Source organism: Rhipicephalus microplus, chromosome 6 (assembly GCF_043290135.1).
Source record: "Rhipicephalus microplus isolate Deutch F79 chromosome 6, USDA_Rmic, whole genome shotgun sequence".
In the NCBI taxonomy this organism is placed as follows: domain Eukaryota; kingdom Metazoa; phylum Arthropoda; class Arachnida; order Ixodida; family Ixodidae; genus Rhipicephalus; species Rhipicephalus microplus.
In genome coordinates, this window is record NC_134705.1 from 93,268,001 (window position 1) to 93,288,702 (window position 20,702).

The 20,702-nt window shown below is 45.8% G+C and overlaps 1 protein-coding gene across 2 annotated transcripts in view; it reads left to right on the forward strand.

The window, feature by feature from the left end:
* Positions 1–20,702, forward strand: part of LOC142764829 (uncharacterized) — a 45,827-nt gene that overhangs the window by 22,411 nt on the left and 2,714 nt on the right. For both annotated transcript variants that reach the window (XM_075865362.1, XM_075865361.1), the window contains 2 exons: positions 14,379–14,468; positions 15,126–15,185. In XM_075865362.1, the coding sequence (XP_075721477.1) occupies positions 14,379–14,468; positions 15,126–15,185 (150 nt within the window). The remainder of the gene's footprint in view (positions 1–14,378; positions 14,469–15,125; positions 15,186–20,702) is intronic.

Sequence of the window (20,702 nt, forward strand, 5' to 3'; positions counted from 1 at the left end):
TGTTCTGTGCGTTTCATTCTCATTTCACTATGACATGGGCCCAATTTCTTCTCTTTCATTAACTCTTATTACTCCTCCGATTATCCATCTGTCCATCTTAAGAATACGTTTGCTGTATAAAACCGGTTCCACCTAGTGTCGTTTCTAACAGTGTGAAATTTTCAAATGGGCACGCTATTGGACAGGTTCCATGCCGTACCACAAATAACATTCTGGATGTATAAAAAACACAGTGAGAGTATTGTCCCAATTGTTGTAAGATGTACGAAATGTTCGAGTTAGTGTACAGTGAGGCACAAGGGAGTGTTTCCACAATACACAAACAGGTGAGTGAGCAACTCCTGCTGCTTTCTCATAAATGTCTTCCTAAAAAGGATACGAAAGAGTCCTTAAAGCTTTTTGTATGCATTAAAATGAATGTCTTATCATTGACTCACACTTGACAGCACCATTGCAGACTTTCTAATGAAGCATGAAACAGGTGCAAAATTGAGATGCTCTTAAGTGGTTCCTTGTAAACTTTTCACTTTCAAGTGCAGAGGGTGAAGAATACATGATGGTGAAGAAATTCAAAACAACATCAAAAGTGAACTCTTGTGCTGTGCGCTACTACTCCGACAGTTTTTGATCTCAGTGTAGTTAGCATTGTAGTGTAAAGGGATGCAAATGTCAGTAAGATTCACTTTGTTATTAAACCCATTCTCGGTGAAGAAAAATGCTTGAGGCCCTTGTCCTTAGATATATGTGCACATTCTTGAGCTTCAGGTGGTCAAAATTTTTGTGCCTCCCCACTGCAGTGTCACTGATGATATGATGGTTTTTGGACGTTAAACAACAACAATTACACCCCTTTGTAATGAAACACGTGGAATACTAGCTTACTGAACAATCCCAGGTGCTCTGTTTAGTTATCTGTATGGGTGACTTGTTCTTGATTCATGGCAAAAATAAAGAGCTCACTTGTAATGATGACAAAAGAAGAGCCACACACAATATCAGCAGTTTCTACCTTGCCGAAAATTGTCGCAATAGTCAAAATACTCTGTACTGATCACAAGCACTATGGCTCCATAATGCAAGGTAAAACAAAAACCAGCAAGAAGGATCAAGGTGACTCATTAACAAGGTTCAGCAGATCCAACTGACTGATATCAATACAATTGAATTAGCTATCATCTCCTAAATGCTATAAATATTCGCATTGTAATCGTGGCAAGGCCAGGGCAGATATGGGACTCATTAAGTGAAATACCTTAAAATGCAGGTGCTTCCTCTAAAACGCAGTGTGACTAATCACAAGTCAGTGACATCATATGGCCATGATTATGTCTCTTTCACATAATTTATTTTTGAATCTGAATCAATACAATCTTATGATGCTACTACACTTTTATATGCAATGTAATTTTTTTCTCTACAATGCAGTCCAAGTGAGCAATGCGAAATTGTTAACGGGAACTCTTCTTACTAGCTCATATTCCTGGAATAAGAAAAGAATAAATAGAAAACAAATTTAGCCTTAATACACACTTCATCACATGGCAGCGTGATAACAGCGGTTGTTTGTTTGTTTTTGCTTAAGTGTATACTCCCTGAAAGTACTGTTTCATTCATGCTTTATCGCAACCAAAGAAGCTATGTCGCACAAGCTTGCCTTTTTATGGTGCGCTCGCTTGAATCGGCAGGCCGCGCATAGCGTCTGAGATTTTCACAGGAGTTTTAAAACACGCACCACCCATCGATATATGAGCTTACTGACATTGCTTTTTTTAGGGGCGAAGCTCCTTATAGCGGCACCCGTTCGTTCCTCGTAGCCGTTGTAGTATGTAACAAGTATAACAGTTTGACCTCCAAGGTGGTGCTGGTGAGAGATTTCTTCTGTGCGTTGTCGAACAGTAAAAAAATAGTGCTCAATGTACATGCCAATGGCTGCTAATGGGGAATGAGAGACAGGGGCATTCGGCTTAGGTAACGCGCACGCTGCGATCCCAATTAGCAGCCATTGGCACAAAAATCTAACCCGGCCCCAAGCACTTACATTAAGGCTTTTGCAAACGCGGATGTACCCTACTTTGAAAATGTTACACATTATGTACCCTGACCTATACCCAAGTAATCCTTGTCCACATTGTGGGGAAACAGCTTCATTAGAACACATCTCTGGCAGTGCACCGAATTCGCTCATATATCGAACATCACCTCTGCCGGATGGGAGGTGGCAATCCGCAGCTCGTCCTTGGCAGATCAGCTCTGGGCTGTCCACCAAGCCCGCTAGGCGGCTGAGGAGCTTGGCATCTCAGTCCCCACGTGGGAGCTGCCTGCAACACAGTGATTTGTGTTTTGGAGGACCAAATAAAAGTTTATCCAATCCAATCCAATGTACATTGAGCACTATCTGACAAGAAAGGGTTGCTACGTTGTACTCGCTGGGTGTAACCTCCTTAGTTTTAGAAAGGTTTAGCGAGCGTGGAGCCACAGTGCCATGAATAGAATGAACTAGTAGATACCATGAACTCGAGGTGGTTAAAGGTGGGAAGTAGATATGAAGTGCAAGCCGTAAGAATGTAAAAGCCGAATTCTCCTATCTCTCATTTTCCATTAGGAGCCATTGGCATGTACGTTGAGCACTATCAGACAGGAAAAAGGTTGCTACGTTATACCCGCTGGGTGTAACCTCCTTGGTTTTCGAAAGGTTTAGCGAGAATTGGGCCGCAGTGCCATGAATACAGTTAACTAATAAATACCATGAACTCGAGGTGGTTAAAGGTGGGAAGTAGACCCGAAGCGCAAGCCGCAAAAAAGTGTGCGTGTGCCACCTCTCGTTTAGTCCTTGGAACGTCCGCTGGATGGCGGTGCTTCTGCATGCGGAATATATGATGAAAAATGCGAGATGGTGGTACTTGGAGTGTTGACTAGATGGACGAATGGACAGAACGGCCATAGACAGATGCACGGACGGATGGACGCATGGACGGACGCAGGGACAGATGCATGGACGAACGCAGGGACGGACGCACGAACAGACGCACGCACGGACGGGCGGATGGATGCATGAACGGTCACACAGACGGATGCATGGACGGGCGGAAGCAAGAACGAATGGACGGACGAATGCTTCGCCCCACTCTCTATCATTCACTCCGTAGATATGATGCCAATTTATTTATTTATTTATTTATTTACAGTACCTACAGCACCAGCGAGGGGCATTAGTGTAGGGGAGAGATAACGATTTCGATATGTAGAAAGGCGACAGTCCATTAACACTGAGTTGAACATAAAAGAAATACAGATACATAATAAAGCATCTAATGGTGACACGTAATAAACATTGACGTGTGTGAAGGTACAGCCGCAAGAAAAAAAATATATATAAAATGCATACGCACACACACACATATATATATATTAATATATATGCACACACAGATAAAAACAGGCGAAAAAAAAATTGCCCGCAGCTTCCCTCGGGGGAACACTGAGGAGGATGCGGACCATATAATTGGTTAACGGGGTGTTAAAGTGCGACTTACTTGGGTCGATGGCTAAATTGGTTAACGTGGTTGTGAAATGGGGTGTTAAATTGCGACTTACTTGGGTCGATGGCTAAATTGGTTAACGTGGTTGTAGGAGGGGGTGTTAAATGAGTGAACACGTACACACGTATGCGAAAGGGCGGCGCTGGTCGAAGGGACGTCGATCATTGTGTTTGTGGATTCGTTGGAATTCATTTCACCGCGACCTTGGACGTCGACGCGCCGTACAAACCAACCGACGAGCGGCAACTGAGCGAGCGAGCGCCGACCTTGAGTATATATACAGCACGACGGCGCATGCACTGTCAGCTGTTGAATGTTCTCGAAGCGCGACGCCACATGCGCGTCCACTGGAGAATCAGGAGAATTGTAGATGTCGAACGCGGTGTGTAGAGGAGGAAGGGTGCACAGATGGTGGAGGAGTGAAGCGCGCGCGGTGTGTAGAGGAGGAAGGGATGCACAGATGGTGGAAGAGTGGGCGACGGCGCGACGGCGCATGCGCGCGCGTCAGCTGTCGAATGTTCGAGAAGCGGTGCGGACGGCGCACTACAAGGTGCGAGTATAAGATGCTCCGCATCTAAAAAAGATCTGAAGCGTAGATCTCTAGAGAGATGAAACGAAAGTGTAGGCAACTTTTACGCTCTCTGTCTATTCCTAACGCCTTCTCTCTTCTCTTGTCTCTCGAGTTCTATCCAATTTTTCATTTCTTTGCATCTTGTTACTTCTTTGTGTATGTTTCACTGTATTTCGTTCAAACTCCCCTTTCTCTATTTATTTCACTTTCTGTGTTCTTCTTTTTCTTTCCTCGGTTTATTTTTCTTATATACTATGCTTCAGTCTCTTTCTTCCTGCTTTCTTTCTTCCTCAACCTGACGGCTTTACGCCTCATAAAATAATGTGCTGGTCTCGTCCGTGGCCACCGGTGATGCTTTTCTCGAACCATTTTCGTCCTGGCATCATAAATGTAATGCAGATTTGTTTGGTAATAAAATCTCGTGTTTAACGTCCCAAAACCACGATATCATACTGAGAGACGCCGAAGTCGGAAGTGGCGGATATTTTGACCCCTGGGGTTCTTTGTCTTGCGCTCACATCGCACAGCACTGGGGCCTTGAATATTTTTGTTTCTATTGAAAATGCAGCCGCCACAGCCAGGATTAAATCCCGCGGCCTTCGGGTGAGAAGTTGAATGTCATAAAGAGGTTTATTCGAGCAGCTTTTATTTTACCGCATTACTACTGCTGGAACAACATGTGTTCGTACCTCCTCGACATGTCAGTGATAGTTTGGTCACACCCATGATGGCTTGCGAAAGAGAACGCTTCGTGAGACAAGATTTTTATTATGTGGATTGGTCAAAGGCTCTGCGCATGTACTGCCTCTGCGTCGACGTAGACACCAGCCGAAGTTGGCCGCACCACATCGTCAGCATAGTGCTTTTATTTTGTCCATAGTTTTGCATTTTCAGGAATGTTCAAGAAACACTAGGATCTTTAGAAATATGTATCTGTGTATTTTATAGTGAAGGAACGCGCCGCGTAAAACTTAAGTATTGATGTTGTGCCACATGTGTGCGTAATATTTGCTTTTTGATCGATAATGTTGATGAGTATAAATGGCGCCACGAGTTCAAGATAGGTGGGCATTCAGCAGGTGCCTAAACTTTGACCGGGTGCCTGAACCGTGGGTCTGACAGACAGACAAAATACACAGACCGAAGTTTCTGCGTTAAAGTACCCGAGAAAAAAATTGGTTTCAAATCTACATGTTACATCGCAAATGTCGGTGAAAGACGATAGTCTTGCGTCTGGAGAGAGTGAAAAAACCGTTTATTTGATGTTCTGCACAAGAAAATCGGTGAATGGTATTTTGGAGGCGCTGCGTTGGAGTGCCTCGAGCGTGCAGCGGAGGCAAATGAGCGCATCGAGGCAGGTTAGACACAAGCGCCATCTGGCAGTTATCTTCGAAAACGAAGGCGTGCAGCCCGCGGAGAAAGATGCGCGCCAGTCTCGGAGGTGATAAGGTGTAGAACGCAAAGCAACGGGCAGGCGCCCCCACCATGACGTCGTAGCAAAGCGTTGGAAGCACCTTTCTGAGCATCGCGTTGCACTGTCAGCGCAGCGGGATAAACGCTGCATTCCTTAGAGTTAATTATGTGTGCCTCTTCTAGTATAAAGGTAGACATACAAAACATCGAAGCGTTGTTGTGGTGCCTCAGGTATGCGCGATGATTGCTTTTTAATCGAGAATCGCACAGCTACGAGCGCTAAACCTTGAGCAATATTAGTGGGTGCTGCGGATGGGGTTGGCCCATTGATGCCGTTTGAGGTATCGTTAGGGCGGACAGACAGACAAAGGTACAGACAGACAGACAAAATTTTTTCCGTCGAAGGTCGCCGTCGTCTTTAAAAGAAAAATGACATCATATCCATGGTTTGAATGATGGAGAGTGGAGTGAAGCTGCATCCGCACGCCGCTACCGGCCGCTTCGGCCTCCCGTTCTCGTACGCTGGCATCTTGTCGGCGCCGCCATGCAGCTTCACGGACCGATTCTGCCTCGCACGCTCGCACATCGGGGTTCTGTCTTCGAGTGAGAGGCGCCGCCGCCTTGCGCGCACGCCGCTCTACAGCCTTGTCGTCCGCCGACCTTCTGAACGTGCGCGCCCGCCAAAATATCTTTTATTTTGCTACACCACGGCCCCTAGCGTGCGGCGCCTCCGACGAACGCGCGATCACCAACGTTTTCGTGTGACGCCACTCCTATTAGAGAGTTTTAGCAGAGCGGGCCAGCGGCCAGCGGAACGGAGCGGACCAGCGGAAACGCCACTGCGCATGCGCCAGTACGCTGAGGCGGCGAGCGGCTTTACGGCGCTGCGCGCTCGCCCGCTCGTTTCGTCATCCCAGCGCAGCGCGCAGCGGCGGCCGGGCGAGCGAGCGTAGTTATTCAAAATGGCTGCCTCCAACGGTCGTGGTGTCGCGTCGCTGGCCGTGGTCGCATCGAACGCTTCTGAAACAAAAATGCAACCAGCTAAAAAGCCCCGGAGGTGCTTCAGTGCTCACGAGGACCTCTGTCTTCTTCGGGAGGTGGCCGCGGCGAAGCCGTTTGGCGATGACATCAAGTGGGTGCATGTTCTCGCTGCGGTGAATCGGGCGGTGGGCCGGGAGCTCACCCTAAGAGGTATAAAAGATCGTGTAGACATTTTGCTGGGATACTGGAAGCTGCAGAACTCCAAACCACCAAATTGGCGCAGCACCACAACACATAAGACAACACCACCACAACACGTAAGTAGAGAAGCATCTCCAGTGGGATCACATTTCCTACACGTAAACTCAAATACAACTTTATTTAAAATACAATGGTTCAGACTCGAGGACGCCTAAGGTTGCAGATTATTTATTTATTAGGAGGTAACGGCAAGACATCACTGCGCACCAGCATTTTTCCTGCGACGAGGGGTCTAAAACGGGTAGTTCCAGCGAAAACACGTTCGGCTGGTTAACAATTTTGAAAACTGCTTTTCAAATGTAAGTGTATGTCTTGCCGGAACAATACGGGTAATTTCATTGAAAATGAGATACTGTCGTGTTGTACCTAGAAGTCCTCAGGTAATAGAATCTTAATTCTTTGATAAATTGTCGGCTTCATTGCATCTGTCATGTTTTTTTTAAGTGTGAAAGGATCCAGCGTCAAGTGTAAACCTGACAACACCATACGGTATGCAATTCTTCAATAAAGTCTTTGTTTTCGAAGCTGCTTGTCATGGAACATTACCGTGGGGCAAAGCGAACCTCGAGAACTGGTGGTTCAAGGCCCAAGTGTAGGGATACGTCGACACTGTACACACATTTCGCACTGTACAGAGGGGACTTACATGCATGGGAAATTACATGACACTGCCAGTAATGTTGTGGCATTTAACACAGTATAGCGGAAACGCTTGTAACAATACGAAATCAATTTCTCCATACGAAGAAACACAGGAATGTCAGTTTTTTGCACTTTTCGTTCAGCAGATTTCATTCACTAGAGTGTCATAACAAGTAGCGTTCGTTTAGTACAGCAAATGACAGCCACAAGATCATTTTAAAGCATGGCTCGCCAACGAACTTTGTTTCGATAACTGTGGTTGGTTGTACAACACTATTTGTGGGCAAGGTAAACTTCAAGCTGTGGTGGTTCAAGGCCGAAGTACTGCGATACCTGGGCACCATACAAGCAAGTGTGACAGTTTGCGAGGAGTGCGCTCGCTTTGTATATGCGTGGAAGGTTCTGAAGGTAGAGTTCCTGGTTTTTTTTTTTTGAAGTCCACGAAGGCAAACAGTCCGACAATTTTTTCAAAACCCCACTCCACAGCCTGCCTCACACTACTCATGGCTTTGTTGAAAGCTAATTGTTCAGGAGTCAGGAGAGCTCCGCCATGGGGCTTGAGCAGAAGGGGCCGCAACGGGTAGGCAGGGTCCCCGTAGATGCAGCAGTCGTGACCTTGAACGAGGTTTTGTAGCTTCGTATACGCGGCGCTGTTTCCAAAGTTACCTGAAAGAATAAATTACGATTAGCTGGAGCTGCGCCCGTTCCTAGCAGGGAAGGAGGAGGCGAGTGACGTTCAGCAGCGGTTTGATCCACCAGCTGTGCTTGTCATTTACTCGCCTGAATCGTGTTTGCTGCCGGGGTATGATCCGTCCAACTGGCAGATCATGCCATTTGGGCACATTATAGCTTGGTACTTCAGGGCGTGGACTCTCTTGTGGCCGCTGAAGTACACTTTCTGGTTCCTTGTTGGTCGGCATATTGGCTGCGCCGTGCCATCGATGAAGGCCCAGCAATTTGTCAGCGGGGCACCTTTCGCGTGAACGGCCTGAAAAAATACCGAACGAATATGTCAGAAAGTTGTAATTGCGAATGTACAACTCTAATTATTCTCGCTTGCCTGTGAGAACTCTTCCAGGGTGTCCAGGTTCAGCCACGTGTGGTTATTAACGTCGTCCAGAAGGTGGAAGAAGTTGTCCTCGATGTGCCTGAGCACTTCGTTCGTCAATGACGATATGGTCGAGCTGTGTCGGGCGAAAAGGTGTTCCAGATCGCGCAGCCGGTTTGGGTAGGCTATTCTTCTTAGCGTGATGCAAAGGGCCTCGTCGCCGGGAACTGACACCCTCTGCGGAGTTGTTACCTTGTCAGGTATGCACAAAGCTCTCTGTAGCCTGGGTACATCGTCCTTTTCCAACCGAAAGTACGTTCTGAACACGCCACTGTCGATCGCATCAATGTCCAAAAGACCTCGCATGGAGAGTGGGTCACGCCGTGTCTCGCCCAGAACTTCTAAGCACAAGACGTCGACTATTTCGGACCATTTCAACCGAGTCAGGAGCAGGGGGTCCTGCAGTATGCTCTGGGGCATTGTTCAAAGCAGTTATCAGCGGCAATTTGCAGCGGCAAGCCACACACTGTCTGTTAAAAAGCGCGGCAACAAACAGCTGGCTTGGAGCTTCGACTTCAGTTGGCTTGGTGACGTACTTTCCTCAGTTTAACGACTTCGCTAAAAGATACAAATCACCGTTAAAGTAAAATAATATGTACTGAAACATAAAATTCGTGTTTGTATTGTGGTTTTAGCATCTAAAAATAAACCTTTACTTTTTTTTCCTATCAGGGTAGTTCAAATTTGAATGGACAGATGGCGCAGTACAACGCTTCGCTGGGGGCAGCAGCCGATCGCTCAGCTAAAACTCTTTTTTTCGCGCGTCGTTCCGCTGGCGCTGCGCTCGTCCGCTCCGGTTCGCTGGCCGCTGGCCCGCTCTGCTAAAACTCTTTATTTTCTCGTGCGCTCGTACACCGGAGTTCTGTCCTCGAGTGCGAGCCGCCGCCGCCTTGCCCGCATCATACTTTTTATCGGTAAACCATGAATCATCCACTGGCCGTGTCCGTCTGTCATTGTCTGTTTAACGCACGGATGGACGGATGGACGGACGCATGAATGAACGCAGGGAAGGACAAAGCGACGCGTAGACGGATGCACAAATAGATGAATGCACGGATGGACAGACGGACGCACAGATGAACGGATGAGTGTATGGACGGACGAACGCATGAACGGATGCACGGACAGACGAATGGACGCACAGATAAATGCACAAGAAGATGGGCGGATGGGCGGACGGACACATAGAGGGCGCAAGATTGGATGGACGCAGGGATAGACGGATGGACGCAAAGATGAACGGGTAGACGCACGGACGGACGGATTGACGCACGGATGGACGGAAGCAAGATCGAACTGACAGACGGAAGCGCGGACGGACATATGGATGCTTCGCCCCACTCATCATTCGCTGCATAGATATGCTATGTTTTTTATCATTTATCATACTACAAGTAACGTCCTCTAGTATCGTGCCATTTGCATTTTTCAGCGTTATGCATTTCGTTATATGTACAAGTACCGCCTTCTACGGCCGGTTCAAGAACTAACGAGATTTGGCTACATACAATAATGACGGGACGCTTAGCGAATGTCTTGAAAAACTTAGTTCTTGAAACCATGGTCTTTGAAACAGCGATAAAAACGGGACGAAAGGAGGCCGTAGTCTGCGTCCTTACTTCGTCCCGTATTAAAATGCGAAACATTCCTTAGCGAACTTCGGCGACTTTGATCCTATCTATCTATCTATCTATCTATCTATCTATCTATTCGCTTACGTTTGGGTGCTATCGTGGTCACCCCCTTAACTTGGCGGGAAGCAAAATTAGCATGGGAGGGTAAGATGGTTTGACGAATGTGACGCGCTGGTCTAGACATGAATAATGTCACATTCTGGCGCGTACGTTGTCAAACACTTCCCGCCGTAGAGTGGCACATACCAACGGAAGGGTATGTGCAGCTGGTAAGCGGGTATGTGCCACAAGTGATTGACACTTCGTATCTACCTAGGAATGACGAGAACACACATGGGCAATTTCAACTCGCGAGCGTTAAGAAATATCTGACATCGGTAGCGTCGAGCCGTCGAATGCAAAGAATAAATGTCAGGGTCCCAGCTGGAATCGAACCCAAGCAGTCTGCTTGGCAATGAAGCAATTTACCACAGAGCTACGCCACGTCTCGGAACTGCATTTCAAATAGAGGCCAATCTTCGTGAAACTTCGATAGTGGTTACAGTGCTGCCTTCCCAATTTTATAAATATTACACATGTACTGCTTTGATACAGCCGTCACGTGGGGTTAACATCAATTGTGGTTAGATGCCATGCACTGAAGTTGACTTGTGTAGCAGTGTCCAGGGCCAGCATCCTCGCAAGCATTAGCACTTCTTGTCAGCTTCTGGTGTTGCCAATACGCATGTTCCAGGTGACATCGTTGCGCAAGTGCGAACAACTTGTTTTATAAGCATATGTAACTCTTTATTATATGGCTGCGCGTGCAACATTTGTACATATATTTAGCGTCATTTCATGACGTGTTGCTCATTTAAAAATCGCAACATGGTAAGCTCCTCTCCACTTGCTTCGCATAACGTCGATTCCCAAGTACGTGGGATCTGCCGATTTTTTAGATGCGGAAGCATCTTATACTCGCGCCTTGTAGTGCGCCGTCCACGCCGTCCGCGCCGTCCGCACCGCTTCTCAAACATTCGACAGCTGACGCGCGCGCATGCGCCGTCGCGCCGTCGCCCACCATCTGTGCCGCGCGCGCTTCTCCTTCGAGAACATTCGACAGCTGACAGCGCATGCGCCGTCGCGCCGTCGCCATCTGTGCCGCGCGCGCGCTTCTCCTTCGAGAACATTCAACAGCTGACAGTGCATGCGCCGTCGCGCTGTATATATACTCAAGGTCGGCGCTCGCTCGCTCAGTTGCCGCTCGTCGGTTGGTTTGTACGGCGCGTCGACGTCCAAGGTCGCGGTGAAATGAATTCCAACGAATCCACAAACACAATGATCGACGTCCCTTCGACCAGCGCCGTCCTTTCGCATACGTGTGTACGTGTTCACTCATTTAACACCCCCTCCTACAACCACATTAACCAATTTAGCCATCGACCCAAGTAAGTCGCAATTTAACACCCCATTTCACAACCACGTTAACCAATTTAGCCATCGACCCAAGTAAGTCGCACTTTAACACCCCGTTAACCAATTATATGCTCCGCATCCTCCTCAGTGTTCCCCCGAGGGAAGCTGCGGGCAATTTTTTTAACGTTGTTTTAAATGCGAAGCCGTTCTTAGCGAACATCGGTGACATTGAGCGTATCTATCTATCTATCTATCTATCTATCTATCTATCTATCTATCTATCTATCTATCTATCTATCTATCTATCCGCCTACGACCTTTAGCTCACCTGGCCGTTTCGGTATTGGTATCGTTAGCGAAATTGGTATAGCAAAACATGACTGTATGGTGAGCATAATTGACTAGCCATACCATGAAAATCATGAAATGTAGCTCATGGATGTCGTAATTTTCATTTCATGGTCTTACTGCTCTTGCAGTGGTTGTGTTCACATGACGTTGCAAAACTGATATGGTATGACATGACTGCGTGGCGAACACAAGCGACAGACCCTAACATGAATATTATCCCATGCATGGCATGGAACAACATGACTACATGCCGCACTCATAATGCGCTCGCGGCCGTTTCGCTAGCTTCGCATATACCAAATTCGGTATCACTGGACGTGAATGGATTGTGAAGGTATTTGACTGGTAAAAACATGATAATCATTAGATGCGCATCATGCAACAACATGACTACATCATGCCACGCTCATGATTCGCTCACGGCCGTTTGGCTAGCTTCACATATACCAAATTTAGTGTTACGGGACGTGAATGGATGAGGAATGTATGTGGCTGGTGCAGGCATAATAATCATGAGATGCGCGTCATGTAACAACATTGCTATTTGACACGCCCATGATGCGCTTGCGGCCGTTTCGCTAGCTTCACCTGTGCTAAATTTGGTATTTCGGGACGTGATTGGATGACAAATGTATGGCACTGGTGCAAACATAACTTATTTATTTACTTGCCAGTGAGTGTCATGTAACAACATGAGTGCATGCTACGCTCGTGATACGCTCACTGCCGTTTTGCTAGCTTCACATGTACGAAATTCGGTATTGCTCGACTCCAACAGACGAGATAGTTTAATGACACGTCCAAACATGACAATCATCACATGCGTGTTATGTAACAACATGACTATATGACACAGTCCTGATGCGCTTGCGGCCGTTTCGCTAGGTTCACATATGCCAAATTTGGTATTACGTCACGTGAATGGATGACGAAGGTATGCGACTAGTGAAAACATGATAATCATGAGATTCGTGTCACGTAAGAACATGACTACATGCCACACTCAAGGCATTACACTTCGACGTGAACAGGTGTGCGTACGCGCCGGCGTTCGTTTTGTAGCGTCCCGCCGGAGATGCCACGCCAGGCGCGCGCCGCTCAGCATTTCTTTGACGCATGCGTGTGTGCGCGCGCCGGCGTACCTGCATTAACGGAAAGAGGCACACACGGTGTTGTCTGAATAACCTCATCAGCGCGAAATGCAGCACGCCGCATTTCGCTCCGGTCGCCACTGGCCGCGCCGACTGATGCTAGTGGCGTCTGTCGTACCTGGTGTCAGACTATAGAGTATTCACATTTTGCTAGCGTAGCGTCGTCGTGCCCAGCGTGCGTGCGCGTCAATGTTACATCGGAGTATGAATGAGTCCTTCATGATGCGCTCGCTGCCGTTTCGCTAGCTTCACGTATACCAATTTTGGTGTTACGTGACGTGAGGGGTTGACGAAGGTATATGGCTCGATCAAACATGATAATCATGGCACGCGTGTCATGTAAAAGCATGACATCGTACCAAGCTCGTGATGCGCTCACGGCAGTTTTGCTAGCTCCACATATACCAAATTTGGTATCACGTGACGTGAATTGATGAAGGTAAATGACATGTCCAAATATGATAATCATAGTATGCGTGTCATGTAAAACATGACTACATGCAATGCTCATAGGGTGCTCGCGGCCGTTTCGCTAGTCCCACATATACCAAATTGGGTATCAGGTGACATGAATAGATGACGAAGGTAAATTTCACGTCCAAACATGACAGCCGTGACACGAAAGACATATCCGGCATAATTTACTTCCTCCTCGCAACGTTGTGCTGACTTCAAAATGACATATCAACCTGCCTCATTATAGTTCTTCGCATATTACCGATTCCCGCTGCACGTGAGATCTGCCTTTTTTTTTCACACGAACATTACTATGCTGCAGAGGCCGCGTTTACATAACGAGCACACTGTCACACACAAAGTAACAAGTTGTAGAAGTACTCTTTAACACTCGGTAAGTGTAGATTGTAAATTCGTTTCGTGAGTCCTTCTAGTTGTTTGAGCAGCGTGCTTTAAGTGTCCAGCTGTGACAGTTCGCCCTCATCCGGTGTATGCGGCTGTTGTCTTTTCTGTTTCAGCAGTGTGATGCAAGTCTCGAGTAGCTCGCCGTTCTTCCTGTAGCCTTACCGTTTGTTGCTAAAGCATTGATATCTTCATCCTTGTAAAAAAAATGAAACATAAACGTCCAATAATATACGTGAAGACACGCTTCACTTTCGTCTTATATCTATTTCTGTGGCAGAAAGATCAGCCATGTTTTTCGCATATATCCCCCTATTGAACCCACTACTTTTACTTCAGTTTGTCACGTGCCATAGCCTCAGGTCTCTTAACGAGTTGGAAGCTAACAGGAATACTTCCGAGCAAGAAAGTTCTGTACATTTCAGTACTTTAAAATACATCCGTAACGGTCAATATTTTTGTGCTTTCTTTCAGCGCAACGTTTTCTCGTTATGGAATGCATACGATATCAGAATGACCGCAGAGAATGCGCAGTGATGAAATTTATAGTTCTGCCTTTGAAAGGTGAGTAAATGAAATAGTGGGGCAACGTACGCATCTGCTTCGATACAACTGAGCATAGAAACGAAAGTGAATGGTAAAATATGAGACTAACTATGTTTCGAACATATCTATGCTTGCTACCCTGCTTATCATTATTATCTGCATGTCCTTGCTTTTACAATCTTTAATGGTTCAGACCGCTTGTGCATGATCGGGGCCTGCGACCGAATGCCCCAGAACCTAGGCACTCGATTCCACAACTAACTATTGAACGTTTCACAATTTCACAATTACTTTACAATTACTTCTGACAGCTTCCCCAATACTTTGCCTGATAATATTTCCTGTTAGTTCGCATTATATATCATGTTTGGTGATATCAGGGACGTGACGAATAGTATGACGTTACGTGATTTCATTCACTTGACGACCTGTAACGTCGTACTTACGAGAACAATCGGGAAGCTTGCTGTTCCGTGAATGTGGTGGGAGAGTTGCAAATGTGATGCTACGCGATCTCAGTGACGTGACTAGTTACACGGTTTATGACGGAAGCATTCCACATGATCGTCAGTTTGGCAATGTTTTGTGCGTAATAAACCCTAGAAAACGGTTAATTTCATTAAGGTACGCAATGAAAGGGGAGAATACCCTAAAATTTGTGCTTTATTTTTTCAGGAGAAATACCAAGATCAAGTGTGCATTATTCACCATCCGCGAAATTGAAACCGAAGGAAGGTAACATGACTTCTAAGGCAGTATTTAAAACATCAATAAGCCAATAACTATATACGTTAGTAGGTTACATATTATGTTAACGTATAGAACCACCCATGCATAAGAATAACTTACTTTATAATACGAGTATCTAAGACAATAGTGTTCATTTTAAAGTCGGGCTGTCTGTCATAAAGCACATGTGGAAGCCGAGCTATCCTATTATTGGCCAAGTTATCTTACTTGCCAAATAATTGTAATAAATTGTTGACTCATGTGACACTTCTTCGCATAACTGAATATCAATAATTTATTTAGAACCCATGCCAGTTTTACGCGATCAACAAGCATGAATCAATTCAAGCAGCACACTAAATTACAAGAGAATGCTCGAGAACATGAAGTAAAATCACTTTAAAAAGGATCTTAACCTAACCTCTAAAGAAAACAGAGGACTGCCAGCACTTCTATCTCATTGTTCCACTTTTTATGACTCTCAAGCAACGTTATGCGAAAGCGACATGCCCATCGTATCTACCCATGCCATCATCACCGATTTCATGTGCAAGTGATTCTCGCAAGTACAAACTATTGGCAAAGAACTAGCGACGCCCTCATCAATACCATCACCAGTATTTTTGCGAAAGAAGCTATTCAACAATGTCGCGTTAATAATAAAATTAGGAGTGAACAATATGTCGAATTCACACGCACTGCAAGCGCAAAAACACGTGGACATCCCACTCAAGGTGACGGCAACCCTTTAATGTTATTCAATATCTCTCTTGTGTAAGACACTAATCCGCACGGCTCTTTGTTAAACGTCCAAAACCTAAAATTGCAGTTTAAATGCTCGTGACGTGCTCCAACTACGTTTATGAGCCGAGAGCGTCCATATAATTGCTATCGCTATGATAAATACATACGTTGTTGTATTGACCAGAGCAGCTTCATGCGCCGATTCGGAAATTTGCCGAGAGCACAATTTTACGCCTTTTTGACTGGTCACGAACACCCTGACACCAGTCGCACAACTTTAGCCACTGAGCACGGCATGAAACCAGCTTTTGACATAAAGAAGGTGGACAACTACTAACATAAATCACTGAAATATAGAAACAAAAAAAGTGTGGCTAAGGTACTCGGCTGCTGACCCGCAGGTCCCGGGATTGAATCCTGGCTACGGCGGCTGCATTTTCGATGGAGGCGGAAATGTTTTAGACCCATGTGCTCAGATTTGGGTGCACGTTGAAGAATCCCAGGTGGTCGGAAACTCCGTAGCCCTCGAATATGGCGTCTCTCATAATGATATGGTGGTTTTGGGACGTTAAACCCCACATATCTATCAGAAACAAAAAAAGTGCTTTCCTTATTAGTCATAGTGGTCTGCAAAGAAACATGGCACGTTTTGTCCCCCCTCCCCCTCCTATTGCCGTGCCTTATGTACAGTAAATTGTTTGGGCTTTCAACGTCATTCAGTGTCGCACGCAAATTAGTGATGGCAGATGTTAATATTTTTTGTTGTCGGTCAAAAATGCCACGAAACGCAGCGGCTTCACGGTATGCTCGTATATGGCCAGATACAGCGTGGTTCTCTTGTGTATTTGTCAGTGTAAAGGGACTTGACTTCATGGCGAACAGAGGCAACGCGGATGAAACTGTCGAAATTGTATTCACGCTTGTGCCCTTTTGTTACAGAGTGACGCAACAGGCACACATTTTTTTTTATCTAGGGGCCGTGGCGCTTGAAAGCCTTCAATTTATCATCCTTCCCCAGTGCAAGTGAAACCGAGTTCTTATAGCATTAAACATGTAACCCCACAGCGAAAATAGAGAATGGCACAGTAGCAGCTACAGTTGAAAAAGGCAAAATAGGGTAAAGGCACATTCTTAAATTGTGATGAAATATTGGAGACGTTAAGCTATTTTCTAGAGGCGCAGCTTCTCAGGGACGAGCCATGCTGTCCGCATTCGTATTGTTCCAAAACACCTTAGCCAAAGCTGAATACCTGTACGAATAAGAACAAAAAAACGGCAGCATATCCAAGGAGTGAATGATGGAGAGTGGGGCGAAGCATCCGCCCGTCCATTCGTTCTTGCGTCCGTCCGTCCATGCGTGCGCCTATGTGGCCGCCCGTGCGTCCATCCGCCCGTCCATGCGTGCGTCTGTTCGTGCGTCCGCACGTCCATCTGTGCGTCCGTCCCTGCGTCCATCCATGCATTCGCTCCTGCGTCCGTCCATGCGTCCATTAGTCTGTACAGCCATCCGTGCGTCCGTCCATGTATCTGTCTGTGTGTCCATTCGTCCACCTATTCAACACTCCAAGTACCACCATCTCGCATCTTTTCATCATATATTCGGATGGATAGATGGATATGGCTGTACCCTTTAGATCGGGTGGTGTCTAGTGCCACCAAGCCGTAATACCTAATGAACCAAAAACTACATTTATTTTTTTTCTTTAAAAAGTGAGTTTGAGGATTCGTACTTTGCAGTGAAGGGTTTAATTTTCACTCGTGCCTTGACTTTAGCCACCAATAAGATAAACTCCTTCTAGTTAAGTGTACCCGCTTAAAGTCTATTTTGCCCTCCCTGTCCCTAAACCCCAGTGCTTTGAAAAGGTCTGCGCCATCATCCTGAAATATAGGGTGAAGCCCTTTACAGAACATTATCAAGTGTTCGGCAGTTTATTCTTCCTCTCCACACGCACTGCGTACTGTGTCTACCCCTTCGTATTTGGCCCGATTTGTCTTGTTTCGCAGTACTCCCGTCCTGGCCTCAAACAGTAGAGAACTACCCCGAGTATTATCATAGATCCTTTCCTTGACAATTTCCTGCTTAAAATTTCGATAGACCTCTAGTGCGGACTTCCTAATCATGCCCATTTTCCACATGTCAGTCTCCGTTTCCTTCACTTTCTTTTTAACTGATAGTTCTTTTTGGTTCGGCCACCTGCTGTTTTCTAAGTATTTACCAGTCAATTTCCTGGTTCGCTTACTCCATTTTGTATCGACATTCTTCATGTACAAGTAGTTGAAAACCTTCCTAGCCCAACACTCCTCCCCCATTTCTCTCAATCGCTTCTCAAATTTTATCTTGCTGCTAGCTTCCCGGCCCTCAAATGATGTCCATCCCATATCACCTTGTACTCCCTGATTTGGTGTATTCCCGTGAGCTCCTAAAGCAAGCCTACCTATTCCACGTTGCTTAAGTTCTAATCTTGCTTGAACTTCTGATCTCATGCACAAGACCGCATTGCCGAACGTCAGCCCAGGAACCATAACCCCTTTCGATATTCCTCTAACAACATCATACCTATTGTAATTCCACAGTGCCCTATTTTTCATCACTGCTGCATTCCTGTTACATTTAGTCGTCACGTATATTTTGTGTTCCCTCAGGTACTCGGTTCCATTGCTTATCCATACGCCCAGATATTTGTATTTATCCGTTATCTCTAGCGTGACCTCCTGTATTCTAAGCTCACTACCTTCGTTGTCATTGAACATCATAACTGCTGATTTTTTCTTACTGAATCTAAAATCTAACCTATCTCCCTCATTACCGCAGATGTCCATCAATCTCTGCAAATATTCCTTGTTGTTGGCCATAGAACTATATCATCTGCGTACATTAATGCTGGTACTGCCTGATCAATGAGTTTTCCTTGTTTGACTAAAGAGAGGTTGAAGCCCAGCCCACTTCCCTCTAATTTGGCCTCTAATCCTTGTAGGTACATCATGAATAATAAGGGTGACAGGGGACACCCATGCCTAAGTCCCCGTTTTACCTCTGCAGGCTTGGATACCTGTTTTTCCCACTTTATAACTACCTTGTTACCTTTATAGATATCCTTTAAAAGATTAGTGAGTACATATTTTACGCCTAGTGTGCCCAGTATTCCCCACACTTCCTCTTGAACCACGCTATCGTACGCTCCCTTGATATCCAAAAATGCTAGCCACAGGGGCCTGTGTTCCTTTTCTGCTATTTAGATGCACTGCATCAGTGAGAACAGATTGTCTTCCAACCTCCTGTGTTTCCGAAACCCATTCTGCAGTTCCCCCAGCACCCCGTCATCCTCTATCCATGCCTGCAGTCTTTCCTTTATAATCTGCATCGCCATCCTGTAGACCACTGATGTCACTGTTATAGGACGTTAGTTGTTTATGTCAGTTTTGTAACCCTTTCCTTTATAGATCATGCTCATCCTGCTAAGTTTCCATCCATCGGGAACTTCACCATCGATTATTATTTGGTCACTGCCTCTCTCAAAGCCTGCTTAGACTTCGGACCTAATGTCTTTATCAGCATAATTGGAATGTCATCTGGGCCTGTTGATGTACTACTAGGAACCCTTTTCTCAGTCCTTTCCCATTCTCGTTGTGAAAATGGAGCCATTGCACCACTTCATTCGTCGTTGTCTATTGTGGTGCGCAAAGTACTTCTTTGTTGAAATTTTTCTGTCACCCTTGTTCTTATATATTCAATAGCTTCATCTCCTTCTAGCCTAGCACCTTGGGCTGTAGATATAAAACTCTGCTCTAGGCTCGTCTCAGTTCTTAGGGAGTTTAGATGGTTCCAAAATTTCGCAGCTGCCTTTCTATCTTTTTTTATGTACTTCTGCCAGCCACTGAGCTCCCTTTCTTCTAATCTTTTCATTGATCAGAAGGGATGCATCTCTTCTACAGCTTAGAAAGGTTTCCCATTTTCTTTCAACATCATCTGTCGGTTCACCCCGCTGCTTAGCACGTTTGTGTTCCCTAGAAGCTTCATGACGTTTTGCTATGGCTCTCTTAACTTCCTCATCCCACCAACTTTAGGGTTTGTGTCTTCTTTTCCGGGGTGACTTGTCAAGCGTCTTAGCAAGCTCTAGCGCAAATAGTCTAATTAGATTCGTGTATGTCCACACTGTCTTATTATCCTCCGTGATTACTTTCTCAATTTGTTTAGCAGCTATTTCAATTTGCCTTTCTGGATAAAAATTTTCCTGTAGTTGCTCATCTTGTCTCCTTCCCACTTCCACTGCTCTTCCAAAACTTAGCTTGATTCGTTTGTGATCACTACCCAGACTTCTGGAGCCACCTTCACCTATGTGCATTCCCCTGAGCTTATCATTCATCCTATGTGACATCAGTGCATAATCTATCGTCGACTGCAGCCTTCCTACCTCCCATGTTATTTGCCCTTCACACTTCTCGGTACTGTTACAAATGATCAAATCAAGCCTTTCACTCATATCCATGATCATTTTGCCTGTCGGGTCGGTATACCCATCAATATCTTCTATGTACGCATTCATGTCTCCTAGTATAACTATCTCGCACTCTCTTCCTAACTCCTGAATGTCCTTTGATATACACTCTACCATTGCCTGGTTTTCCTCTCTGGCCTTTGCTCTCGTCCACAAGTACACGAAACCAAGGAGTGTCATTTGACCTGCCACTTTTCCTTTTAGCCATAAATGTTCCTTGCACTCCTGCTTGACCCTTTGCCAGTCTGTACTTTTATGAATGAATGCCCAAATACCACCCCCC